Source organism: Myxozyma melibiosi (genome assembly GCF_037950935.1).
Source record: "Myxozyma melibiosi strain Phaff 52-87 chromosome Unknown BZA70scaffold_5, whole genome shotgun sequence".
Classification (NCBI taxonomy): Eukaryota; Fungi; Ascomycota; class Lipomycetes; order Lipomycetales; family Lipomycetaceae; genus Myxozyma; species Myxozyma melibiosi.
This window is the reverse complement of record NW_027042919.1, coordinates 378,571-403,808: the sequence shown is the minus strand read 5'-3', so window position 1 is coordinate 403,808 and position 25,238 is coordinate 378,571. Positions and strand designations below refer to the sequence as shown.

General features: G+C 52.3%; 10 protein-coding genes across 10 annotated transcripts; 3 read left to right on the top strand and 7 right to left on the bottom strand.

Moving 5' to 3' along the window:
- Positions 1-257: 257 nt before the first annotated feature.
- On the top strand, positions 258-1,181 carry BZA70DRAFT_289362 (NADP-dependent oxidoreductase domain-containing protein; the record flags this gene model as incomplete). The annotated part of the gene is made up of 1 exon (XM_064914103.1): positions 258-1,181. The coding sequence occupies one exon, from the start codon at positions 258-260 to the stop codon at positions 1,179-1,181; it is 924 nt and encodes a 307-aa protein (XP_064768472.1).
- A 66-nt stretch (positions 1,182-1,247) lies between these two features.
- On the bottom strand, positions 1,248-4,384 carry BZA70DRAFT_158471 (uncharacterized protein). Its single transcript, XM_064909764.1, has 7 exons — positions 4,177-4,384; positions 3,983-4,112; positions 3,670-3,919; positions 2,686-3,616; positions 2,479-2,623; positions 2,306-2,416; positions 1,248-2,236 (listed from the first exon to the last, which is right to left on the bottom strand). The coding sequence occupies exons 1-7, from the start codon at positions 4,294-4,296 to the stop codon at positions 1,314-1,316; spliced, it is 2,610 nt and encodes an 869-aa protein (XP_064768471.1). The 5' UTR covers positions 4,297-4,384; the 3' UTR covers positions 1,248-1,313.
- A 624-nt stretch (positions 4,385-5,008) lies between these two features.
- Positions 5,009-8,516, top strand: BZA70DRAFT_267277 (uncharacterized protein; the record flags this gene model as incomplete). Its single annotated transcript, XM_064911093.1, has 3 exons — positions 5,009-6,667; positions 6,735-6,959; positions 7,017-8,516. The coding sequence occupies 3 exons, from the start codon at positions 5,009-5,011 to the stop codon at positions 8,514-8,516; spliced, it is 3,384 nt and encodes a 1,127-aa protein (XP_064768470.1).
- A 2,518-nt stretch (positions 8,517-11,034) lies between these two features.
- On the bottom strand, positions 11,035-13,588 carry BZA70DRAFT_295226 (mitochondrial ribosomal death-associated protein 3-domain-containing protein). Its single transcript, XM_064914478.1, has 2 exons — positions 12,366-13,588; positions 11,035-12,291 (listed from the first exon to the last, which is right to left on the bottom strand). Exons 1-2 carry the CDS (start codon positions 13,355-13,357, stop codon positions 11,232-11,234), a joined length of 2,052 nt encoding a protein of 683 aa, XP_064768469.1. The 5' UTR covers positions 13,358-13,588; the 3' UTR covers positions 11,035-11,231.
- BZA70DRAFT_278120 (pyridine nucleotide-disulfide oxidoreductase-domain-containing protein) lies at positions 13,572-15,714 on the bottom strand. Its single transcript, XM_064912556.1, has 5 exons — positions 15,470-15,714; positions 14,847-15,392; positions 14,055-14,787; positions 13,904-13,987; positions 13,572-13,836 (listed from the first exon to the last, which is right to left on the bottom strand). Exons 1-5 carry the CDS (start codon positions 15,642-15,644, stop codon positions 13,794-13,796), a joined length of 1,581 nt encoding a protein of 526 aa, XP_064768468.1. The 5' UTR covers positions 15,645-15,714; the 3' UTR covers positions 13,572-13,793.
- A 525-nt stretch (positions 15,715-16,239) lies between these two features.
- On the bottom strand, positions 16,240-18,309 carry BZA70DRAFT_157751 (uncharacterized protein). Its single transcript, XM_064909759.1, has 3 exons — positions 17,093-18,309; positions 16,633-17,024; positions 16,240-16,570 (listed from the first exon to the last, which is right to left on the bottom strand). The coding sequence occupies exons 1-3, from the start codon at positions 17,920-17,922 to the stop codon at positions 16,374-16,376; spliced, it is 1,419 nt and encodes a 472-aa protein (XP_064768467.1). The 5' UTR covers positions 17,923-18,309; the 3' UTR covers positions 16,240-16,373.
- Positions 18,267-20,074, bottom strand: BZA70DRAFT_278116 (mitochondrial FAD carrier protein FLX1). Its single transcript, XM_064912555.1, has 5 exons — positions 19,600-20,074; positions 19,382-19,529; positions 18,947-19,319; positions 18,701-18,882; positions 18,267-18,639 (listed from the first exon to the last, which is right to left on the bottom strand). The coding sequence occupies exons 1-5, from the start codon at positions 19,796-19,798 to the stop codon at positions 18,543-18,545; spliced, it is 999 nt and encodes a 332-aa protein (XP_064768466.1). The 5' UTR covers positions 19,799-20,074; the 3' UTR covers positions 18,267-18,542.
- A 10-nt stretch (positions 20,075-20,084) lies between these two features.
- BZA70DRAFT_278112 (TOM7 family-domain-containing protein) lies at positions 20,085-20,838 on the bottom strand. The gene is made up of 4 exons (XM_064912554.1): positions 20,672-20,838; positions 20,518-20,593; positions 20,417-20,453; positions 20,085-20,350 (listed from the first exon to the last, which is right to left on the bottom strand). Exons 1-4 carry the CDS (start codon positions 20,699-20,701, stop codon positions 20,317-20,319), a joined length of 177 nt encoding a protein of 58 aa, XP_064768465.1. The 5' UTR covers positions 20,702-20,838; the 3' UTR covers positions 20,085-20,316.
- Positions 20,839-22,290, top strand: BZA70DRAFT_278111 (uncharacterized protein). The gene is made up of 5 exons (XM_064912553.1): positions 20,839-21,116; positions 21,175-21,199; positions 21,256-21,591; positions 21,660-21,755; positions 21,809-22,290. The coding sequence occupies exons 1-5, from the start codon at positions 20,986-20,988 to the stop codon at positions 22,235-22,237; spliced, it is 1,017 nt and encodes a 338-aa protein (XP_064768464.1). The 5' UTR covers positions 20,839-20,985; the 3' UTR covers positions 22,238-22,290.
- A 9-nt stretch (positions 22,291-22,299) lies between these two features.
- Positions 22,300-25,041, bottom strand: BZA70DRAFT_304409 (MIF4G like-domain-containing protein; the record flags this gene model as incomplete). The annotated part of the gene is made up of 6 exons (XM_064914776.1): positions 22,300-23,984; positions 24,045-24,239; positions 24,298-24,568; positions 24,623-24,735; positions 24,806-24,906; positions 24,984-25,041. 6 exons carry the CDS (start codon positions 25,039-25,041, stop codon positions 22,362-22,364), a joined length of 2,361 nt encoding a protein of 786 aa, XP_064768463.1. The 3' UTR covers positions 22,300-22,361.
- Positions 25,042-25,238: the final 197 nt, after the last annotated feature.

Sequence of the window (25,238 nt, the reverse complement as noted above, 5' to 3'; positions counted from 1 at the left end):
TGCAAAGGAAGAGAACAGCGAGTATGGGAGGGGGAGAAGGGAGGAGAGCCGGTGTGAAGGTGAAGAGTCAAGCCGTCTGTGGCGCGGGGGTGTGGCTGGGTGGGCTTCTCTGCTTAATTGAAGATGTCCCAACTGAGATGCGAGGAGGATATCGATATTCATGAGAGTATATATGTACGATTCATCAATTGTGACCTCTTCATAAGCATATAGTAGCGACAATCTACAGAAACCACCGTCTATAGCACAATTTGACAATGCCACAGCATTTCCTCCTCCGCCCACCCATCTCAACCCCCTCACCATCTTCGAAAGCGACGACGCTACCCCCGACGCGCATGCCGCGCATGATCTACGGCACCGCATGGAAGAAAACCACCACCGCAAAATTAGTCCACCAAGCACTTTGCGCCGGCTTCCGCGCAATTGACACCGCGTGCCAGCCGCGGCACTACAACGAAGCCCAGGTCGGCGCGGGCGTGCGCGCGTTCCTGCGCGAGCAGGAGGGGAAAGTCGGCAGACGCGAGCTGTATCTGCAGACCAAGTTCACGCCCGAGGGAGGTCAGGATCCCGCGACGATTCCGTATGACCCTCTGCTGGCGCCCGCTGAGCAGGTAGCGGCGTCGATCAAAGTCAGTCTGCAGAACTTGGGCGTGGAGTACATCGACACATTAGTCCTGCACTCGCCGTTTCCCAACTTCAAAGACACCGTCGAGGCGTGGCGCGCCATGTTCTCCTACACTCCCTACTCCCCAACATCGTCCACATCTTCCCCTGTGCACAACATAGGTCTCTCCAACATCGACCTGCCAACACTGACCGCCCTCGTCTCTGAAACCGGAATCTACCCGTCCGTGATCCAGAACCGGTTCTACGCCGACACCGCGTTCGACGTGCCCCTCCGCCGCTGGTGCGTCGCCAACGACGTCATCTACCAATCCTTCTGGACCCTGTCCGCGAACCCACATCTTCTCCGCAGCAAACGCGTGCGCGAGATCGCGGCGCAGTTCGACCTGCCTTCGCTCGCGACCGCGCTGTACGCTGCCGTGTTGAGCGAGCGGAATCTGGCGGTGCTGAACGGGACGACGAGCGAGAGCCATATGGAGGAGGATTTGCAGGTGGTCGAGAGGAATCTGCTGGAGGACTCCGAGGAGATAAGCAAGATGTTGAACGTCACTTGATTTCGTTATCTCACAACAATACTGCTATTACTGTAATTAAGAGTCTCATTGATCAGTAGAAAGAAATGCATGTGTATGTGTATGTATATATATATATGCATGAATGTATGTATGTACAGTCTTCCCCCCACTTCACCACCCATTCTCCTCCTCAAGCACAATATTCTCCAACTCGCGCGCAAAGAAATCCTCCTCGGGCTCCTGATAGCTCAGCGCGTCAATCGACTCCGGATACCGCCGCATATTATAAAACTGCACCAGCGCCCGCAGCGCAACTTCTTTCGGATACGAATCCTCCGCGCTCAACGCGCCGCCTACTTCCCCGCCTCCTATGCTGCCCGCGCCGCCTCCTCCTCCTCCTCCGCCGCTACCGCCGCCAGCTCCCGTGCCAGCTCCGTTCCCGCCGCTGCCCGCGGCTCCGCTATCGACGCCGGCGAGCCAGTTGTCGCGGAGATCCTGGCGGCAGTACAGATACACGGCCGTGATCACGCGCATGTTTGCATGGCGCCATTTGCGTCCGCAGTACGGCACCTGTCCCTTGATGATTTTGAGCGCGTACAACCTCGCGTCGTACTGCGATATGCGAAGAGTCTTGCGCAGCGCGTTGGGTACCTTGATCGCCAGTAACGAGAGGTGCCGGTACGCCTTGTTCTTCACAATCTTCTGAAACACTTTGAGTAGGTTGATTGAGCTAAACAGGTTCCGGCGCGAAAACACCGAGACCTCGTCTTGCATCAGAACTTCCTCCACAGTTTTCTCGGCCTCCGTACCCGCCGGCTTTCCTCCCGCTCCTAAATCACTACCGCCACCACCGTTACTCGACCCAGCGCCTTCGCGGTCGCCGTTCTCGCCCCGACTCATCGTAAGCTGAAGACGATCAGGCAGATCTCCGCCGGAAGCGAGCGTGCGGCAGACTGCAAAAAATTTAAGCTCGGGCACCTCGGGGATCTGAAGGATGAACTGCTCAATCTCTTTGGCGTTGAAGAGCTGTACAATCATCGGACAAATGTTGCAGTCGAAAAGCATCTGCGAGAGAAACTCGAATTTCAAAATGTCTAGATCTAGATTAGCCGAGGGCTGCACTTCGTGCCAAGTCCAAGTTAAACATAGTCAAGTGAGCTTACGTGATGCGCGAAACCATTTCAGCAATAAGTATAATGTCGCGGAGATAGCTTTCAAGATAATCTCAGTCTCGCGAGCATTCTCCAATTCACTCTTCACCTCGCCGTTATTAGCTGCACAATAGAGGTCAGCGAAAGTACTTGTAGAATAAATATAGTGTTCGGCATCCTCTTACAGTCCAGCTGTTGTTGCATCCCGCTATTTAGGAATGATGGCATCGGGCGAGAAAACACAATCGAGGCTTCTAGGGGTGAAATTACAGATAAGAAAAATTTGAGAGTCGTCACCACGAATGATTGCATGACGGGTAATATTTCGCGCTAGATCACAATGTTAATTAGCTGAACTGGTTCAGACAATAAAGGAGAATAGAGGGACGTACGTAGACAATTTCAACTCTGTCCAGTCGCTTTTGCGACCGTTCATCAAAGTCAGCAGCAGCAGCAGCGGCCTCGCTAGCTTTCTGTCCCGGAATAAATGGCGGCACAGGATCAGCATCGATCCATCCGCGCTCCTGCTTCATAAACTCTTCGCGCTCACGCCAAAGCTGGACGATGCCCAGACTAGTCCGTAACCGCTGCGCAAAGATCTCTTCCGCCTCTTGAATGCTCGTCGGTACGGTCTCGGTCTCGGAGTCGCCCTCGGCTCGGGGATACAGAAACGGGAACGAGCGGTCGGTTTGAAATACTGATTTTTTGCTTTTTGATGACTGTGGAGGTGGCGAAGGCGGCGGTGACGGTGCCGGTGTTGCAATGTGGACGGAGGAGCCAGGAAGAGGATCTGCCGAGAACTCAAACTCGGACGCCAGGCTGGCCAGCGAGCTCGAAGATGACGAGGCAGACGGATTGACGTAGATAGCAAACTCTCGCGGCAGAGACTCGGCAGTGGCTGGCTTGTAGCCCGGGTATCGCGAGGATATTGATTGCCGAAAGGCTTGGTAGTCGATCGGTGAGGCCGAGATCGGCTCTTTGATGGGCGACTCGGGGGGTAGACCTGACTGCGCTCTGGCGTGGGCTTTAGCGGCAGCGATCTCTTGCGAGCCACCAAAGATTCTGAGGATCAGTTTCCAGGTGAGAAGGAATATGTTGCGCCAGGGAAGATCGTCGGGGATGCTGAGTCGGAAGGTCGCAATCTTTTTGATAAAGTATGAGATCAAATTCGGATCTTGAGAAGCGAGCGTATCGCAAAATGACTCGCTGTCGACGCTTTCAATCATGATGTAAAGGATAGTAAGCGCTAAGAAGACATCCCGACGGATGATGTTGAGATTATAGAACTCTTCGTCTTCCAGCGACGGCTTGGGCGAGGATTCGCTGAGTTTGGTTGTTAGCTGTGTTCAGAAGAGAGACAGTGGAGGTGGGCATACTAAATGGTGTCGATGCTATTGCGAATACATTGGTAGAGAGGAGTCACGGCGTCGCATTTCACTAGCAGAGCAGCATTCTCGCGAATCAGCTCAATCTGGTTTTCCTGGGAGGTCGAGTTGGCAAAGACGCCGATAGCGATGTAGTATAGTACAAGTAGGGCCTGCGTTCGTTCGACATCTGAGCCCTGTAGCTTTTTGAGCTGGGCACGCACGAAGTTTTCGCGCTTGGATGGTTTTGTGGAGGTCCAGGCTAGGAGATTGAGTCAGAATACGACACAACTTGCAGAGACGGAAGAAGATGAGGAACGCGTACAATCAGGAAACTCAGCTAGAAAGTGATCGTAAGAGTCTAGCAGATAGTCGTTGTCAGAGTAGGTAAACCACTCTTCAAGCTCTGCAGTGAATGAATCCGAGTCTGCATAATCGTATTTGAACTCAGGAGCCTAAAAAGAGACAAGTCAGTGACGAAGAAGCGGAATTGCAGGAGGGTGGTGGAGGTGGACATACGCGAAACCGCGGCTTCGTGCTGAGGCGCCTGATCTGGTTCGCGTTGAGGGGGTCGGCGAAGACCGGTGCTGAGTCGGCGTCGTGCTCTGTGTCTATCGGAGAGACCACGGAGAGTCGCATGGGAGAGAGCGAGGGGCGGAGAGGGGAGCTGGTTCGATGGTGGATGCCAGATTAGGATGGGGAAGAGGCGATGGGAGGCAGGAAGCAGGCGGTGACTCGAAGGCAGGGCAGAGGGTTTTGCCATTGTCACGATCTGGGGGTCTGGCAGGCGACGACCCTGCGGAGAGAGGTGCGGATGACTTGCGATTGTGTTTCTTTTAGACTAGTAATTGTTTTGCTACAGCGAGTGTGTATAGTTCGAGGAAGCGCGGGGGTGCTGGGCGGTGACAAGACTAGAACGAGAAGTCGCGTCGAGAAATGTGATGTGCTGAGCTCGAACGCGTCGCATATTTCTCGACACCAGATCTGCTTCACGGGCTGCCGAGTGATAGAGATCTGGGTAGGCAGAATCGTGGCTATATAGACAGAGGCAGGCCCTTGTTTGCTCAACTGCACGCTGTTCCCTATTGTTGTTTACTCTGCCAAAACAGTTGCAAAACAATTGCAATCGCGCGCATGTTTTGGTTGTTTTGTTTTCTTTGATCTCAATCGGATCTGATCTGCTTCGACCTTCTCGCACTTCACGCTCTTCTTCTTCTTCCTCATCCTCCTCGTCCTTCTTCTCATACTCCCCCTCCTCCTCCTCAATCCTCCATCTCTCCTTCCACCCTGTCTGCCTCCAACGCAGAAAAAAGGCCTCAGGCGCTCTCCCAAATTAAATACTAATGGCTTAATGGGCCGCACGGACAAACCTGAACGCATGCGGCACGCTGTGCATTCGCGGCTCGGGGGCTTCCTAAAACCTACCACGCTCACCTCAAACCTCTCCACCACAACAACACCTTCCTCACCGCCCGCCTCCTCTCCTCCCTTCCTCCCCAATCCCTCCGCCTCCCATCCCTCCATCCTCTGTTGTCGGCCGATGCTGCCGCCAATAGAGCGTCTCCATCCCCTCGCCCTTCCCGAGAACCTCCTGCCTGCCTCTGAGCGTCCGCCGCCGCCGCCGCCGCGTCGTCTCTCCTCTGCAGACTCCACCGCCAGCAATGCCCGCCCAGTGATCTCGCAGCGGCACCGCACCGCCTCCTCTCCCGAGCGGCCTTCTTCTTCTCTTTCCAACTTCTCAGACTCCTCCTCCGGCCACTACTACCGAGGTCCATCTTCCGCACGTGCACACAGGCGCAACCTCGCGCACATCAAGAACTCCGTCACCGCAAACCACTCTGCCATCGAGCCTCCTCCGCCCCGCGTCTCCTCTCGCAAATCTTATGTTCTCCACGATCTCCCCGCTCTGTCTACCAAAAATTCCCCGACGCTCTCGTTCCCAGACATCCCACTGCCACCACCGCCCCCTGAGCGCAAACGCGACTCGAGCGCCGTCCGATTCTCCCGATCAACCCCCGATCTCCATGCCCTCTTTCGTGCTCAGTCAAAATCGACCGATCCCCCCTCAACCGGCGACTCCGGTCTCTCTCTCACATCTTCGACCTCCTCCTCAATCACCAACGGAAGCAACAACACCTCTGCTGCCGCTGCCACCACAAGCACCGCTGCAAGCATACCAACCCTAAAATCAAAGCGCTCGTTCCCACGCCTACGTCAGCTCGCCCGTCGCGCCGTCTCGTCGGGTACGTCCACAAAGCGCATCTCCCGCTCAGTTTCTCCGCTCTATAGGAACCCAGAGTACGGCTTGCAGTCAAACATCGAGCTTGTCCCACCACTGCCCGACAAATTTCCGCGAAACGATGCCTCGGTAGACACCTCTGTTTCGAGCAACGCGTCAACAGGTGATCGCACTCCCGACACTCCTATCACCCCCTCTTCCGTCATACTCAGACCTTCCACACCAGTCTCCGACAATACCTCAGTGACTGTTTCGGCTGCCCCGAACATTGACCCTGTAGCCACTGCTCCAGATCATGTTTCGACTGACAACGACCCCGAGAGCGAAAAACAGCTTCCTGCTTTGCCGTCACCGTCACCTCCCCCGTCGCCTTCACAGTCAATTGCATCTCCCGACATATTCTACACACCCCGAAATTCAGTTCAGCGACGTTCACTACTACCTGAACCATCTCAATTTGCCTCGCACGCCGATGATCTCGCTTTCACAATACCTCCTCGCTCTCAGACATATGATCCCTCGTTCTCGACTCACCAGCTGCCTGCAGATCATATGGCAGCCCAAGTATCCGCTCGCTTAGCACAAACTGAACCGGAGAGTCACGATGTGTCTCGTAGTGTTTCAAGGAGCACGGTTCAGACGACCGCAAGTGCTGCTTCAAGCACTGGATCATCTGCAGAGTCAAAACGCAGCTATAAGCGCGTACGCTTGATCCGTGAGCTGATTGATACCGAGCAGGCATACTTGCAAGATCTCGACGTTCTCGACAAGGTATATATACGCATTCACGACTTTTCGTGTCTGTTTCTCTTTACTAACATCCTACAAAACACTATAGTATTACAGACAAAGTGCGAGTGGACGCTCGTTCTTTAGCAAGGACGACATCAAGGTCATTTTTGGAAATTTATCAGCGGTAATCGACTTCACCAGCATCTTCAGCGTCAGTCTGCGAACGGCGGCGTCGGTGGTCTATAGCTCGAAATCACAAGACTCGGATTCGGTGGACGGGTCTGCCTTGGATGAGCGAGACTCGTTCATTGGCGAGACTTTTCTACAGGCTGTAAGTTAATTGCTCCCATTGTAGCTTGATTGGGTTGTAAGCTTATTCGTGATACAGATCCCACAACTCGAGCAGGTTTACACTGCATACATTCACAATCAGCAACTTGCAGTCAATCGCCTTCACAAAATCACATCATCATCGTCTTCGTCATATCATCGCTGGGAAGACTCGTGCCGCAAAGCGTCATCGTCAAAAACCAATGCTTGGAGTTTGGAATCGCTGCTAGTGAAACCAGTCCAGCGACTCTTGAAGTATCCGATGCTCCTGAAATCGCTCGCCGAGCTCACTCCAAGCAGTCATCCAGATAAGCAAGCGCTCATTCAGGCTGCAGAAAGCATAGCCTCGTGTGCAGACAGGATCAACGAACAAAGCCGACGGGTCCATCCCAGCGCGTCGGAGCCGGATCTGCGAGGAAAATCCTCGAGTTCTCGAAAGGGGCTTGCTCGGTCGACCGAAAAGCTGAAGTTCACGGTTGGCCGTACAGGATCTGATAAATCAGCCTCTTCCTCGACTCCCCAGCTCCATCACCGATCTACGAGCTCAGTTACAAGCATAGCGTCCTCTCAATCAGCTTCGACATCAACTACGGCCGTTGCTGCGCTTACTCCGGTTCAAACAGCATCGTCATCGGCCACATCGACCCCCGTTATCAATCAAGGTCCGGTAGAATCGGTCGATAAAAACTACGACGCCATTGTCGATCGATTCCGTCGGCGTCATTTTGAGCTTCGGGTAGTGATTGAGTCTTTTGCTGGCGCAGTCAATGCTACTACTGCAGCGCTGAACAAGATGTATACTTTTGGCGCAAGTTTGGAGGACTATGCTCGGTTGCCTGAGTCAAAGACAGTCACTCCTCCTCAGAGTCCGCGAGTTGGCGTTTCGTCCCCCTCCTTGAGCAGCCGATCTCGATCTACCGCTAATCTCCGCTCGGCAAAGACTACGGCTGTGCCTTATGCACATGCCGACAAGTTCTCGAGTTTCAAGAATTCGGCCCAGGAAGTGCGTGACCACGAGCTTCCTCGGTTCCGCGCTGCGGTGATGACCCACGTTCTTTCTCCACTCGAGCAGATTCTCGACCTTTTCGATGGACCGATCAATCAGGCGATGGCGCAGCGGGACCGCAGAGTACCAGACTACAAGCGATATCTTCATTACAGTGAGCGCGGTCTCACTCCGGCCAAGCACGCAATCATGCTCGCGAACAATTTCAAGGAAATTAACTCGCAGCTTGTGACTGAGATCCCAATGTTCCTGAAGATGGTTGATGATATGGTTCGGGCGGTCACCCTCAACTGGGTCGATATACTGGCTCGGTGGAACTTGGTCTATGCGCGCAGAATCCGGATGCATACATCCAAGGATCTGGAACGACATCGCGGGGATGTCTCTACTGGTAGCGGGCAATCCAGCTTGGCGACCGAAGACATTGAGATGACGTTTGCACTCAGGTACTCAAAAGTCGAGCAGTCTCTCGCGGCGCTTAAGTGCTGTAAACCATTGCAACTACATCAAACTAAACCTGCTGCCGTGCAACGGCCCGGAAAGCTGAGATAGAAATTTGCTGCAGCTGCTGAGATATAGAGCGCATTGCTCTTTGATTCCTGACTGTGGAAAGATTGTATAAACTCGTATAGTGTACACAGGTTGGGTTGCTTTATGTTGCTTTTGCCGTCGATCGTTCCTTTTTGCATACGGCTCTTTTTGGCTTATTCGCGGGTTGCTTATGTATATACGGACTATTCAGGTCTTGCCAGAATGAATGACCAAAATTGGCGCATGATGTTTTCACTTAGTTATGGATAGATTTAAAGGTCATACAGCTTGGTTCTCAAATATAAACTGGTAAAGTCTAAAGTTGCTACCGTAACAGAAAACAACTACGATCTGGTCTACGCGTCAGGCGTGTGTACTTTCGGCCAAAACCAGAAACCCCATTCCACCAGGCGCGTGCCCGCCCGAATCCGCACATTTCAGCGCACCCGCCCTCTTCCGCCTCTCTTCTCCCTTCTCTTCCCTCCCCCCCCCCCCCCTCCCCCCCTCTTCCCCCTCCCCCAGGACAGGTTCCCGACTTCCGTTCCACATCAGCTATCTGGTCTATTTTCCGGCAATAGATCGAGATGATCGGCATTCCGGCTCTCTCTCTCGACGGCAAAAACAGTGGGTGAGGGCTACTAGGGTGGGCTTTGATCCGCTCCCTTCTTTCGCATGCGTGATACCTCTCGGAGACGCCAGAGAGCGGCCTATACTGCGCAGGTAGCATCTTCAGAGGGTAGCCTATACCAGGGATATGGCGTTCTCAGAGGGTAGCCTTTACCGTTCCAGCGAGCATTTTCAGAGGGTAGCCTATACCGCGCGGATGGCGTTTTCTTTATGAGACCAGCCTACACCGCACCAGGTAGCATCCTCTGAAAATGGCTTGTAATGGTCCAGGTAGCATTCTCTTGAGGATAGTCTATCCCAGGTAGCATTTTCTGAGGGTAGCATATACCGCAGCAGGTAGGATCAGCGCTGTGTGGCAGTCCGATGCGGGTGGTACTCGTGGAGACACCAGAAAGCAGCCTATGCTGTGCAGGTAGCATCTTCAGAGGATAGCCTATACCAGGGAGATAGCGTTCCCAGAGGGTAGCCTATACCGTTCCAGAAGCATTTTCAGAGGGTAGCCTATACCGCGCGGATGGCGTGCTCTTGATGAGACCAGCCTACACCGCACCAGGTAGCATCCTCTGAAAGTGGCTTATAATGGTTCAGGTAGCATTCTCTTGAGGATAGTCTATCCCAGGTAGCATTCTCTGAGGTTAGCATATACCGCATCAGGTAGGATCAGCCTTCTGGCAGGTCTTTGCGAGAAGTCTGAGAATAGCTTATGCCGGACCAGTTCGTCCGGTTACGCTCTCCCACGCGTGCGCGTTGTGACATGCATGCGAGAGAAGGTAGGGGAGAGAAGCTAACTCGAACCAAGCGGACTGGTTAACGATCCGCATGCGCAGATACCGGGTGAGTGCGCTCAAAGGAACTGCAATTCCGTTGTCGGCCCGGTTCCTCTGCGTGGTCGGCCCGTACGCGCCACGACCCTGGCTCACAGGATCGGCGTGGTTGGTCAGGGCGGCCAATCTGGTGGGCTTCTTCTCTAGCCAGGTTGCTCACTGGATTTAAAACGTCTTCGTTGACGCGTCTCTGAAACTCATGCGCTGGTAGGTCGCGCCGTCGCAAGGGAGCCCCGAGGCGACGGTCGTTGAAGAGAGTCCGCACGACCAAGCGGTTCAAGCGCAACGTTGACAGTCCACCAATACGGGGGCAGTCCATGACTGTCTTCTGGGTGAAGTCGGGTTTTAGTGGGTATGGCGACTTCGAGAGAGTCGCAGAGTCCCACATAACTCTTGAGCAGGAGCTTGGTCTCTTGTTTGAGAGTATGCGTAATGCATTCTCCCCGATCCTGGCACCAGTCGCTTCATGCGCGCTCTTACTGTTTCTGCTTTTTCTGTATCTGCTGCTCTGGTGTTGTGCTGACAACTGTCGTACTGGTGTACTGTACTGTACTGTACTATCATGTTGTATTGTTTTATTGTTTTATTGTTTTATTGTTGTATTGTTGTATTGTTGTATTGTTGTATTGTTGTATTGTTGTTTGTTGTTTTCTTCTTTTCTTCTTTTCTTCTTTTCTTCTTTTCTTCTTTTCTTCTTTTCTTCTTTTCTTCTTTTCTTCTTTTCTTCTCTTCTTCTTTTCTTCTTTTCTTCTTTTCTTCTTTTCTTGTTTTGTTTCTTGTAGCTTTGCTACTTTTTTTGTTTCAATTTTTTGTTTCATTGTCTTTTTATTGTGTCGTTACTACAGTTGTTTGTTACTTTACTACTTTTTCGTTTTATTGTCTTTTTATTGTGTCGTTTCTATATTTCTTAGCAGAGAGCAGATTTGTTCGTGTATTTTGGATGTAAGAGCGCGCGGCGATACCGTATTGGAAAACCAAGAAAGAAAAAAAAAAAAATCCTTTCTTTTCATTGTATATAAGTTATATGATTCTCGCACAGTAGACTAGTAGATCAAACATGCATGCTGTAGAAATCACGTCAAGGTAATAGGATCATCTATTTATCTATAACTATGGGGAAGAAATCTTTAATTACAAAATGGCTCTCTTTTCTTGTATATACAATAATTGCCTTTGTGCAAGACACCCCGCGCGAACCACTTATTAGAAGAAGGAAAAACAGAGATTATATAGACTGATGACAACACAAATGAAGAAGCTTAGGAGAAACGATGGTCATGTATATCTACAAAAACGGAAACAAGACACTCTTCATCAGAGCTCTCGGGTTTCCATGGCCGGTGCTCACATGCCTAGTTGTGACGAACCGCCGCCAAAACTCCTGCTGCTGCTCCCGGGCGATCTTGACAACGGCGAGAAGCTGCTCGTCGTTCTCTTTGGCCTCTTCATACCCTGCCGACTCGTCATAATACTCTTCCATCTGGTTCTCAGACGATTCGTACCGATTCTGAGCTTGCGCAGGACGCCTGCTGGAGAGTTTCCGGCGCTCGTCGATCAGTAGCGTGAGCTCGTCGATCTGGCTCGAGGACGAGATCGTTTCGTTGTTGATGAATTTGTCGATATCGTCGTTCGTCACAGAGGTACCGAGCGTGAAATCCATGGTCGCGGATGCCGCGGATGCCTCGGCGATCGGCCTGAACCGGATGTTGTAATCCCCGAGTTCGTACGCGAGAGTGTGGTAGACGCGCACGCGTCTCAAGAGGGGACCGGAGTACAACGGTATGCCGTCCGCCACGGTGTCGGCAACCTCGGTCACGCTCGCAATATTGCCAAAAGCAAGCTCCTCCTGCTCAAGCTTTGGCAGCATCTGAAAACCCATTCTAGGATGCTCGGGCGACAACGCGTAGATTCGGTTCTCGATAGCTGAGCGACTGGTCAAAAAGTTCTTGAGATCTTCTTCGAATCGCAGGATGACTCCCGCGTGCCGGTAGTAGTCCAGCATAAGCTCGGTCTCGTTAAGATTGAACTGCGCTACTTCCAGCTGGCGCGCGCCGCGCAGCGCGTCAACAAGCTCGGGATCGTAGCGGCTCTCGAGGAGTTGGATGTAATTCCAAGGTTTCTGGATGTTCAGATAATCTTTGATCGTCATCGAGCTAGCGTCACCTTCGAGCGCGGCGACGGTGAAGCCGCTGGCGAACTCGCGCGCGCCGGAAACGTAGTCGACGATGGTCTTGGTGAGCCAGAATGAGGGATGGCGGAGCTTCTCAAACTCGGCAGAGCGATACTGCGTGTAGTAGGACTCGGCCAAGACTGACAGGTTGTCGATCGACAGAAATGTAGGAATCCTGTAGTTGAACAATTGTTAGATGTCATAATCTCAGCCACGACACATGTCAAAGAAGAGAAAAAGGGAGCATACTTTTGCGATTCCAACTCAGCAAAAAGACCCTTCAATCCAATGATAGCATTCTCGCTGTTTTCAGCGCCCGCCAGAATCAAGTCCTGGATCGTAGCTTCGCCTGCCTGTAAAGTCGTCAAGCTGCCCCGTTCACCGTGGAACGTGTAGGAGTTTAAGAGTGTGTGCTGAAACAGCGGGTTTTCCTTCTTGGTCCGCAAGTCGTACGCAGCGCAGATTTTTCGCAGCAGTCGCTTCGCGTACATTGGCTGGTCGTAGAGACCGGTCTCGGGGTCGAACTTGTAGTCGTGCGAACCGTCAATCAAGTCCTCGACATCCGAGATATGAATGACAAGGCATCCGAGCTGATGAGCAATCGCAACGGCCTGTTGCAGAACGACACTCTTGCCGGAGCCAGAAGGTCCCGTCAGCACCACGCTCTTTGCGCTTGTCAAGGATTCGGTCACGTCGGCGAGAGTATTCTGCAGCTCCTTGGTCGCCTCACGCACGATTGTTGCACCCTCGCTGAAGAGATTGAAGTATTGCTTTGGAAGAATCGCAGTGTTGCTCTTGAGCATTTTCATTGTCTTCTCAGAGTAAAGAGCCAGGTGCCCGGCCTCTGCAGCTGGCGAGAACACAACTGTCTCCTTCAGAAGCTGGTCTTCGCGAACAGGCGGCGTCGGTTTAAACACTTTGCGTTCACCACTTGCAGAATCTCCACCGGCAGTCTCGACAGTTTTCTCAAACGAATAGATAGACGACGTCGCGGACTTCTTAGGCGCAAACCGCTTGATCTTTGGTTCCCGAACCTGGCCCATTTTATTCGCAATCAACTGGGCACGTTGCTCCGCACGTTCTTTTTTGCTGACATGTTCCTTCGCGCTCATGACTGCCGATGAACCAAATTGACGACTGCTCGAGGCCGGTAGCCTCGACTTGGCCGCCGCGGACGACAATGACGCCGACGAGGCCTGTCTGACGCTACGTCCGGCGTGTTGAAACAGACGAGCGGACATGATGTTGTGCCCTCGATTCAATTAGGAAGAAATAAGATAAAAGACGATGTCTCCTCCAAGCTGAATTAACAAGGAAATCAACGCAGTAAGGAAACAGGACCTCTTGGCTCTCTGCTGCTGGCAAAGTTCTCTTTTTTTGCTTTGGCGGGCAGCTCGAAGTTTTCGCGATTTCACGAAAATTTACCTGAACTTTGAGACCCGGGCGGTTCGTCGAGTCTGCTCGTGTTATCTGACCCAGTTTTACATTATTCTTTCACATTAGTGCTTTTTTGCTATTTTGGATACATATGCATAGCAGACCCAGTTTTATGTTTTGACTATTGTAATATGTACTGATCACTATTTTGGAGTGCAAGTTACGTTAACCACCTCAGCTTCCCCCATCCAACCAAACAGACCTCTTTTCTATTACTGCCAAAAATCTACAATCACCCATCTAGAAGCGAGAAATATCGCGTCCAAAGATCCAATTGGCGAACCTATATTGCATAAAATCAGGCTGTCAGTTTCTGTTCTTGCGTTGGTCATTAAGCATGTAGAACGTACCAGTAGGTAGGGATCAGGATCTTGTTCTTGAAACTGACGCACATCGAGAGATACGCGCCTCGCCATAGTAACCAAGCGGTGCGTCTGTATCAGTTGACCTAAACGTTAGCTCAATGAACACTCTTTTCAATTGATCTCAAAAGACACGTACCCAGTGATGGCGGCATCGCCCTGCATGATCGCCCTCCATCCGCCGAGATAGGCCATGATACCCCGGTTCTTGAACTTGAAAGGCGAGTGCACCAGATCTCCCGCAGCACGGCCTTCTTTGTTCAGTTCCTTGGCAAGATAGATTGCCTTTTGCGACGCGACCTGTGCAGTTGCGGGCAAGACCTGGCCTCTGATCTGGGCGCAGTCGCCGATCGCGTAGATGTCTGGATCAGCCGTTTCGGTACCGTTGGTATCCTTGGGAGCCCGCATGACATGCAGCTCGTCGTCAGTTACAAGACTGCTGCGTTTATCCTTCACGACGCCGTCCATTGACTGGACAAACGGGTTCGGCGCCAACCCGGTCGACCACACCAGCAAGCCGTACTTCATAACCTCGTCCTCGCCTTTCTCGTTTTTTACGCGGAGCGAGTCCGGCCCAACTTCCTGCACCGAGACACCAGTGCGGATGTTGATGTGCTGTCTCGTGAAGTACGTCTCAGCATAGGACGAGAGTTTGTCGTCAAACGATCCTAAGATTTTCTTGGCCACGTCGAAGATCGTGATCTGCACGAACGGCATGAGCGAGGGGTAGTAGAACTGCATGTCGTCGTGGATCAGGTCGTGGAGCTCGGCGGCGAACTCGATGCCGGTGGGACCACCGCCGACGATACAGAAATTGAGCAGCTCGCGCTTTTGCTCCTCGGGCACTATAAACAAGTTTGCTGCCTCAAAGCCTATACATATACCATATGTTAGAACTTGTGCAAAAAGTAGCAAGCGAGTGGATACGAACGCTCTAGAATCCGCTTTCGAATCTTTCGCGCGTCGGCAACGTCCTTGAGAAAGAAAGCGTGCTCTTTAACGCCCTTGATGTTGAACGTCTGCGAGTAACTCCCGACGGCGATAACGAGCTTGTCGTACGGAACCACAAAATTCTCGTTCGGATCAACGCCCTCTATCCTCGGCGCGACCGTAATTTCTTTCTTTTCGAGGTCGACCGTGCGCGCGACAGCTTGCACGAGCTCGAGGGTTGGAAGACGTAGCTCGTGTGCTTTCTGGCTGGTGATCTTGTGATCGGCGTTTGCGCTGCGGAGTTTGATGGTCTGCAAGAAAGAATCGAGAGAGTCGCTCAGCTTGCGCCAGCCCTTGCCTTTGTCCCGTATGGACTCTGTAGCGACGCGGAACTCTAGTGTACCGACGGCAGTGGAAGCCAGCAGAGGCGTGAAGACAAAGTAGGATCGCGGCGAGACGACCACGCAGCGGTAGTAGCGCGGGTCGAGGTTGCGAATCATATTGAATCCTCCCCAGCCGGAGCCGAGGATAACGACAGTTTTGCGGGCTGCAAGCATTAGGCCAAAGTTAGCTGGTCGGGACGTTTGATGTCTCTGAGAAGAAGCAGGTGTTGGACAATCGTACAGTCTTGCTCGTTGGGTTTCGAGAGCACGGTCGAGGGCGACATGCCCTCGTAGTTGCGCAGTAGCGCGGTCGACGTCTGCGGCGCCTCGGTCGCGTAGCAGCGCGCACCCGATGCGAGCTTCACGCGCCCAAGCACGCGGGTAGTCGCGCTGGTCGGTTTTAGTGTACAAAGCATGAGATGTGGTAGTAGTATTGATGGCAAAAGAGTGTAGCAACGGACGAAAAGAAGACAAGAAGACAAGAAGACGAAGAGTCTCGGGACGAGACGTCGAGAACGGCTCGAGAAATAAGCATTTCGGCGATCATCGAACCGCTTTCTCTCCCAGTTTGGCCTCCGCCATCACCGCCCTCGCTCGTAGTTCTAACATTCGACTACGCAAGGAACAACTAAAAACCCATTCATCTTCTTCTTCTCGACAAAACCACTGGATTCCCGCCGCTCTTCTTTACCAACAGCTCTTCGCCGGACAGAGCAACAAAGCCCTGACGTCACCGCGCGCTGCTCGCCGCACCGCCCCTGATTTCTGGCACCGGAATTGGGATTATCTGTCGGCCCGACGCGAGCTCCGGCGTCCGACTTTTGGCTCGCGGAGTTTCGACGACTCCGGGGAGTTGTTTGCTGTACGAATTGTGTCATTGCACGCTCGTTGATTGGAGGTTAGAAGGCTCGGGATTTCATTGCGATCTCGTTTATCGCCGGAGTTTGTGCTCGCGTTCAACTCGGGGTTTTGCGAAGTCTCGCTCTTCAATCGTCATCGCCTCCGACAGTCAAAGACGAAGTACCATAATGTAAGATCTAGTAACAATCCGTTCCAAAACTCGCACTCGCTGCTCACTCGCTGCTTAATGCATTGTAAAACTAAAACTACAAGCTCGACCACTCTATCAACTATAACGCGTCTTTTTAGCCCGTATTCCGCAGCTCCGGGTCATAATACGGAAGCTGCAAAATCTCAAACACCTTCCTCTCTGCCGCTTCCATCGTGTCTGCTGTGCAATCAACCAGCTTGTTTGTTTTTAGGTCGAGTAACCCCGAGCTGTGAAATTTGTAGCCGAGCTTTTTGGCGCGGATCCTCAGGTCTCGCTCGAACGTTGTTCCGCCTAGATTTGACATTAGACATGATCCAACCAATAGTTTATCTTCAACACATAACCAAACTCACCCGTCCATCCAACAACGGCCGGTCCGATGACCTTCCAATCCGCGCATATAAGATCAACGCGAAAGTGCGCCAAAGGCACGCCGCTCACGTTCGGCACCGTCGACCACACCACCAGCGCCAAATCAAGAAGCTCGCCTTTCCGCAAATTACTGGTGATTGTCAACACTTCTGTGATCAGATTCGCTTTCTGCAGACGCTTGATTAGTTCTTGAAGGAAAGTGTAGTGCTCGCCGGGTTTGTTGTTTGGGACCGTGAGAAGCATGTCGACGTCGGCGTGGGAGGTATTCCCGCGACGATATGAACCGCCTACAAGTGACAGGGCGTCTGGGTGAATGTCCTTCGCGTATCGGGTTACCGTCTCTGCGATCGCGGCGACCTGTTCCCGATTCAGTCTGCCAGTTCAAAGCAGGATTAGATACAGTAAAACTACACAGAAGAAAGGAAAGGCAACAACACTCACTTGACTTTCAAATCCTGGTAATATCGAACTCCTGCCTCTTGATGCCGAGTCAGACTGCTCATCCCCTCGCGCTGCACATCCTCGATCGACTTCCATCCTTTCTCCCTCACCCAACTCGACGCAGTCCTCCCACCGACCCCCCAAATCTCTTGCAACCGCTCGATCGCCTCATACTCAGCCGTATCAGCCTTCGCAGTCTCGCTCTCGATCGCGCCCGTCTCCAAAAACTCATTCACCAGCTTCAAAGTCTTCGCCCCGCAGCCATTAAGCCGCTTGACCTCCTTCCCGCTCTTGATCTTGTACGGATACGATCTGATCGACGCGATCGCGGAAGAGTACGCGCGCACGCTGGTGTCATTGCCGTCGAGATCGCGGAGATGGCGGATCTGCGCTAGGATCTTTGCCAGATCCTCGTTCGGGCAAATGAGCGGGTGCGGGCGGTAGCAGGATAGTTTCTGCAGGTAGATCGGGTCGAGCTCCGGAAGGTCGCTGTCTTCCCGGGACGCGGCGGCGACCGCGGATAAGTCCTTAGCCACTCGCTTTTTGCGCGTCTTGGGCACCTTTGTCGAAGGCGTCGGGGACGCGGGATCGGAGAGCGAGCTCGAATCATCTTCGTCTGTGTGTTTCCTGCGCCGTCGCTTCACCGGCGTCACCGGCGGCGTCGCAGACAGCGAGGACATAGACGCAGATTGAATGTTGAGTATATACCTACTCCGGTCCTCGATCCTGCCGCTTGCAATGCACCTCCTCACCCAATCGATCTTCACCACCAAAGGCGCGGCTCCCGCCCTCAACACCTGCGCGGTAAGTCCGCATCTGCGCAACTCCATCGCAGCACGCAACGCGCTCTCTAAGTTCACCAGCACGATCCCGGCGTCGGCAACAGAGTCTACTATCGTCGCGCCTCGGTCTCGAAGCGCGCTCTGCAGTCTCTCGCGCTCGGTGTCGCCGAAATGGGTCGATAGCACGTAGATGGCCTCGGTCGACGCGAATATCCTCTGATCTGGCAAACGAGCGACGGCTTCGACGGGCGAAAGTAACGTATCTTGCGAGTCCAGGACTACTCTGGTAACAACCCAGCTGGAGAAATATAATTAGCCACCCTTCAGCTCGCTCGGGGTCCAAAACATCCAGAAAGAAGCAGGAGCATCGTCTGAAAGTCAACATTTGAGGGGTTTGGGATAAGCGAGGTCATGTGACGTCGTCTCTATCCGTGTGGAGGGGCATTTCTACAAGCTGATTTTCTCTTAGAATTGAGCAGGCAGGTTCGATGGAGGAGATAGTGGTATAAGAGATATATTACAGAGTATGTGCAAATATCAACAACTTCCTAAATGCAGCAAAGCTCTATGAAACAAAGAAACAAAACGCCGGAACGAAATATGAATGACTACAGTACTACGCATTCTCTCAAAAGAGAATCAACTACCTCACCAACACGCGCCCACACTCATATCTCGGCTGAGTTTAGGTAGGCCTTGCAATGCTCATATACTACAAACGTAACGCACGTCGCAGGAACCACGCGGAAGAGGTTCGGCACCAATCTATGAGCAGGCACGGGTTAGTATCCAGAAAACCAGAAGCAAAGTCACGAATCTGCCTTACCCTTTATAGAACCCCAGAATTCCCTCCTCCTTTGCGGTTCGGAAGATGACGTCACGCATGGAGAAATATACATTGTCGGCGTCGTATCGTTGCAGGCGCGATCTGATTACCTGGGTCGGGTACATGACCAGACTAGCGCCTATCTTTGATGTTGCCGAGAAGGTTATGTATTGCAACGTCGACTAGAACGTAAACAGTCAGTACCAAGTAGCAGCTGATATAAGTTAAGAATCATGAGAGACGTACCAGATCGCTAGGTTCGCTATTCTCGAGCTGCGAACTTGAGACAGCAGGACCGCGTAGATACCACTTCTTCATTTCCTCATACATCATAAGCTGCACCGCTCCATGCCCGACGCCCAGCAAACTCGGCACAAACCCGCGGTAAAACCCCTTGATCCCTTCCTCCTGCCGTATGCGCTTGAGACCCTCGTACATGCTCGTGTAGGCCCCCGTGTACTGTGAATTTGTCGAGAGCATGCGCGTCTTGACGACCCAGATCGGGTTTGTGAAGAGCGAGGTGATGCCGCCTGCTAGACCTGCGCTCACAAGGTAGTCTGTGAAGCCGAGGACTGGTCTGCCGGTCACTTCTTGGGCTTTGATCTTGATCTTTTCGTACCTGTCGACATCTTAGCACTGAACACAGTCTCGATTTCAATTGGACTCAGAGGTAGAGCTTACCAATAGAAGTAGGCACCCCAGCTAACCATGTTTCCAAAAATATTCGGCACAAGACCACGATACGCTTCCTTCAGCGGATTTTGCGACCGTCTCAGGTCATTAACAACATGAACAATGCCACCCAGATGAGACCTACTCGAGTTGTCCACTATTCCTCCCCCGACTAGTCAGATCCCAGAACAAGCAATACCTCTCAGCAAGATTATACTCTCACGTACCTTGTAACCGCACTTTAATAAGATCCAAAGGATGCACGATCAACGTCGCCGCGCACCCGGCCACGAGCCCGGAAACCGCATCAACAGGGACCTCGCTCCGACGAAGCAGCCACCACCTGCGTCCGCGCACGTCGTCGTCGTCGGCGCTCTGCTTCAACGGCAGATGGACTTCTTCGCCTGTTATAGGATCCAAGACCATGGTGATTTCTCGCGGCGAAACCGACGTGGTGGTGAATAAATATTGAGAAAACAGATGCTGTATTTCGTAGCGATTCAGACAATAGCGAGTTTCTCTATAGCCCCATCGCAAACCCGAGTCCTTGAACCAAGACTCTGAGTATCCAAATAAAACAAGAAATAGTAAATATCTGAGAGACGTCGAGTTGTCCAGGTTCTGGTGGGTAGTATTTTGCTCGTTAGTCCCAGCAAGCGAAATTTATAAGCCGCGCGACAGATGAGCGCAGAAGGAAAAAAAATTGTACAGAGTTAGGATGGATGATGTCCAGCAATCATATGTTACAATATATCATTCTACATATGTCATACGAATAGACAAGAATACAGAACTGTTTATTTTCCCTAGTTTTCTTATAGAAATATACAAAAGCCACGTCCATTCGCCAGAGTTGTAGATACATTGTACATAGCGGAGGCACTCCACCATATTTCAAGAACGTTCGTCATAAGGCAGACTTTTTCCCGGTCTGGGATCGTGATTTACGATCTAGTCATGGCGAGGGGAGAGAGAAGTCTTGGATCGTTAGCATTGCGTGGGGGTGGGAGAGAACGGACAGGGCGGTTAATGAGCAAGATATACCTGATGAGCGAGGGACGCGGGTAGGTCTGCGACCAGCCTGTAGATAAAATTCGTCACAGGTCAGTCAACGAAAGATAAAAAGTAGTAAAAGTCCAACCTACCGAGGAAGATGATGAGAGGAACGAATCCGAAACGGAAAGCGACCTGCGAGATGTCGTAAAACTTGAGGATGCGCTCCTACACGAGCAGTCAGCAACCCGCAACATATCCAGACCACGACGAGACCGCCCGCAGTCGGTACAGTATCCTGCCTACCTTGGATTCTTCTGAGAGGTGGAAAGCCATTGTGTATATGTAAAAGTCGAGTGCGGATATGAAACAAAGAGGAAACGCGGACGGGAAACGAATTTTCGAGGTAGATGCGAATGCCGAATGTCCCAATTCGTGGTTTCTCCGTCGAACGGTTTAAACTTCACTCAACGCATCCATCGAGTCCTGTCGGCTCATGATCTACACCGCATTCATTTAGATATGTGCATATAACTACTATTCACCTCTACGTCCTCCTTCTTGCTCTTTGTCTGCTTATTTAGTGTGCCTGTCGTTGCTTTCCAAGAGAGAGAGACAGCATGTCCGTCGTCACTGAGGTCGCGAATATCATAACCGCACCCGCGGTCACGGTCACCGAGACTGTGTTTCGAATTCAAGAGACTTCAGTGCCTCTGTTTTCCGAGGTTGTCTCTAGTAAAGCTGACAATGGGTTAGTAGACCAACACGCTCTCAGATCTATATGCATGCAGAGCTAACAGGATCTACAGATTCACATTCACGCACGGTCTACTGGTATCATTCCATCTCCATTCCTCCTCCACCATCCCAGTGATCTAACCCCCGCACAGCTAGGCCAACTAAGCGTCGTTATCATCCTCTTCACATTTATCAGATTCTTCATCTTCGCCAACGGCCACGACGCCCCGCACCAGCCCGAACCACTCCCGCCAAACCTGAAAAAGAAACAGTCGTCAATCATCCGCCCTGCGCCGCCCGTCCCCGCGCGCTCGATCCTCGGACGGACGTTTTATAACGTCGAGACGCATCCTGCCGAGTCGCTTGATTGGCTGAACGTGCTGGTTGCGCAGACGATTTCGCAGTTTCGAGAGGACGCGAGGATGAATAATAATATCCTCCATTCGGTCGATAAGATTCTTAATAGCGATAAACTGCCGAGTTTTGTGGTATGATGGGTCTTTTTGCGAGGGAGATTGTGGTGGATGGGTTCTGACTACGTGCTATGATGGTGTAGGATACTGTTCATGTCACAGAACTCGATATAGGAGAGGAATTCCCAATCTTCAGTAACTGCAAAATCCACCCATGCGCAGACGATCCAGGTCGACTGGTAAGTCACACCCCCCTCCTTCTCAAGAACTATACCAGCTAATCCGACAACAGGAAGCACGCATAGACGTCGACCTAGCAGACAGCATAACCCTCGGCATCGACACCCGTCTCCTGCTAAACTACCCAGCCCCACTAATGGCCATCCTCCCGGTCTCGCTCTCGGTCTCGATCGTGCGGTTCTCCGGCCAACTCACAATCTCGTTCAAGACCATCCCTCCCACCAACACCTCCGACCGCAAGACCTCGCTGACTTTCTCGTTCGCGCCGGATTACCGGCTCGAGTTTGCGATAAAGTCGCTTGTTGGCTCGCGCTCGCGACTGCATAACTTGCCGAAGCTCGCGCAGTTGGTCGAGTCGAGGATTAGAAAGTGGTTTGTCGAGCGGTGCGTGCAGCCCCGGTTTCAGGAGATTACGATGCCGTCGATGTGGCCGAGGAGGAAGAATACTAGAGAGTCTTTCTCGGCTGGCGGGCGATATTAATTACTGTTTGTGTATACTACTTTCGATTCAAAATACATTATTCTGTACAGACTTTTCTTTTCTCCTTCAAAACTAAATTATCGTTACATCACTCAACCACACCTTTTCTATATATAAACCACGTCTACAAATCCGAAGTCTGCTCAATAATGCTGAGAATAAACACATCCGTCAACCCCAAATTCTTCAACGGCTCCTCAAGCTCCTTATAGTCCTCATGATAATTCCTTAAGAACGCCCGCAAAAACCCTTCCCGCCACCACCGCAGCCAGCGAAGGGTCTCGTCGTCCATACTGTCGGACGAAGGAACAGGCCGCGAGAGCTCGCGCACGATCGACACAAAGATCTGCTTCAGCTGCTCGGTGAGCTCGTCCACGCTGCGGTGGTCGGCGCCCTCGCCGCCGTCAGAGAGCTTGGCTTGGTCGATCAGCCATTTCGCCTTATCGATCGCAAACCCGAGAAGTTCCCATGAATGCCCGCGCGTGAGCGCCACAGGCTCGATGTCAATCAAAATCCACTCGACGACGCTCTGTGGCGAAATCACGCCCTGGTTCATCAGCTTCTTCACCACCTGCACCGCCGTCCCGGTCTGCTCGTGCCAAAACGCAAACACGGCCGCGACAGCCTCGCGCTGCGCGCTTCCCTCGGCAGGACAGAGTTTCTTCAACAGCGGCAGACCGCGCTCGATCCAGCTCTCGGCATGCGACAGCGAGCGCGCGCCCAGATGCGCAATCGCAGTCACGTAGATCTCGCGCACGAGCTTGTCGGGGTCCTCGGCGTCGGCCTCGCCGGCGTCTGCAGCTTTTTCCTTGATCCGGTCCAAAATTTCTTCCAAGACCTCTGGCGCAGCTCGTTCGCGTAGCTTTTGAATGAGCGAAAGTGCCTCTTCTGAGTACGGCGCGTCCGGCTCGGCAAAGGTGAACGGCGGCAGATCCTCGTCATTGTACAAAAACTTCTCAAACTCTTCCGAAAAGGTCTCTTTTATGCGCTGGGGAAAGCTCAGTCTGAGTTCCTTGCCGATTAGCTCGCGGATAAAAACGTACTTTGGATGCAGCTCGTTAAGCGAAAGATCTTCAATCCACTCTTTCCACCTCCAGGTGAAGGAGAAGTTTGAGAGATGGTGCGCAAACCAATCGGCCAGCAGGTACATGGTCTGCACATCCAGATGCTCGAGGTTACCGTACAGAAACCGGATCGCGCGACCAAGCACGGGCGCGACGGCATGCGGCGCAATCATGCAGGCCTCGATCAATACCGAATGGAAGTAGACCGGGCGCAGGTCTGACTTTGGAAGCTTGAAGAGACCTGCGAGGACGGTCTCGACGGCAACGTCTTCGGGCTTCCACGTCGATCCGTTCTTGATCTGTGCGATCTTCTCGAGCGATGTCTCGGCTTTGCAAAACAGGCCGGTCCGGAAGAATGCGTCGAACCACAGCAACTGCCGGGCGGCCTCTTGGCGGTTGAAGTTCAGGTTGATTAACAGATCCGTGAGCATGTCGCGGAAGATGACAGATTCCACGGTATCGAGCGGGGGTGTAGTCTCAACCTGGGGATTGATGAAAAACTTGAGATACATTTCAGGGGCGACGAACGTCTTGGGTGAGATCGGTTCGCCGGGGACGGTGATTGCTGGAATCTCGTGCTTTTCGAATTCGGAGGGAAGAATTTGCGAGTAGTCGTGGAGGATGTTTAGCTCCCAGTCTTTCTCTTTCAATGCCTCTAGCTGAGGAAGAAGTAGGTCCAGTGTCTGTTGAATATGAAAAGTTAGCAGCAATAAAGAAGAAGCAGGAGTGCAAGTTGGACATACATCAGACACTTTGTAAGGTGCCTCCTCGTCGACAAAAGGGTTCAAAAGCTCGGATGATTTGCTCGAGGCATAGTTGAAGGTCTTTGCCTTGTCGAGTAAAGCCGCGCTCCATTCTTTGTGGGCGTCTGCAGGGTCCGCGATGGCGATATAGGGTATTGTCAGAAGGACCAGGCGGTAGATTTCGTACGCGGCGACCTGGTCAATTACAGAAATTAGTCGCGAGGTTGTTTGCGAGAGTAGACTGGATACGTACGCTTTTGGACGACTTTTCCTTCAATTCGATAGCCTTTGTGAGCAATGAATCGAGAAGATCGTACAACACGTCTGGGTTAGTCGTCATTGGCGAGAGGAAAAGCAGGAAGCGGAAGAGAAGTTTGACGTTGTTCCATTCTCCGGCGTCGATGAGCTCTTGCAGTTTCCCGGTGACAAAGGGTATAATTGCCTCGCCGACGGTGCTCTGCAGACCGTTCGCGACAAGGATCGAGACCGCGATGGAGAATGTCTTGATTGGTTGTTCGATGACACTGGGAGTGTTAGTTGGAGGTTGTTAGAGAGAGGAAATGAAGAGGGCACGATACGTGTTGCAGAGAAGGGTGAAGAAGGCATCTTTGATCTCGTTGTCTTCGGGGAATTCAGCATCGGCCAAGCTTCTGCTGCAGTGATCCAAGGACTCGACGAGAGTGAAGCGGCCCTGGAGAAGGAGAGTTAGATGGCAGATCGAGGGAGGTAAATTTATTTTGAGGGGGGAGAATGCGACGTACGGGTTCACCGAGGCAGGAGAAAAGCTTTCGCAGACGGGGAAAAAGCGCAGGAGACGATCTGCGGCCGTGGCGTCTGTAATTGTCGCCGGCGCCGTCGCTGTCTGCAGGTATTGTTAGCAGGAGGGGAGATTCGTGGATCAAGCGCGGGAGGCAGGAGATGAAGGAAGGGAGTAGGTACCTCGTCGACGTTTATTACCGCCATCGCGGTAGGGCGGAGACTTTTCTCTTTCAGACATGATGAGGTAGAGGTGACTGTCCGGATAATGGTAGAGGAGAAGAAGGAAGGTGTCTATGAGATCAAGCGGTGAATCGTACGTCGAGGACGATGATGGAGAGCAAAGTTTGGTTTGCAGGGTAAATAGATTATATAAGCTATGATTAAATATATGAGCAGTGCTTAGTGATCAAGATTTCAGCACAACTGCATAGAAAC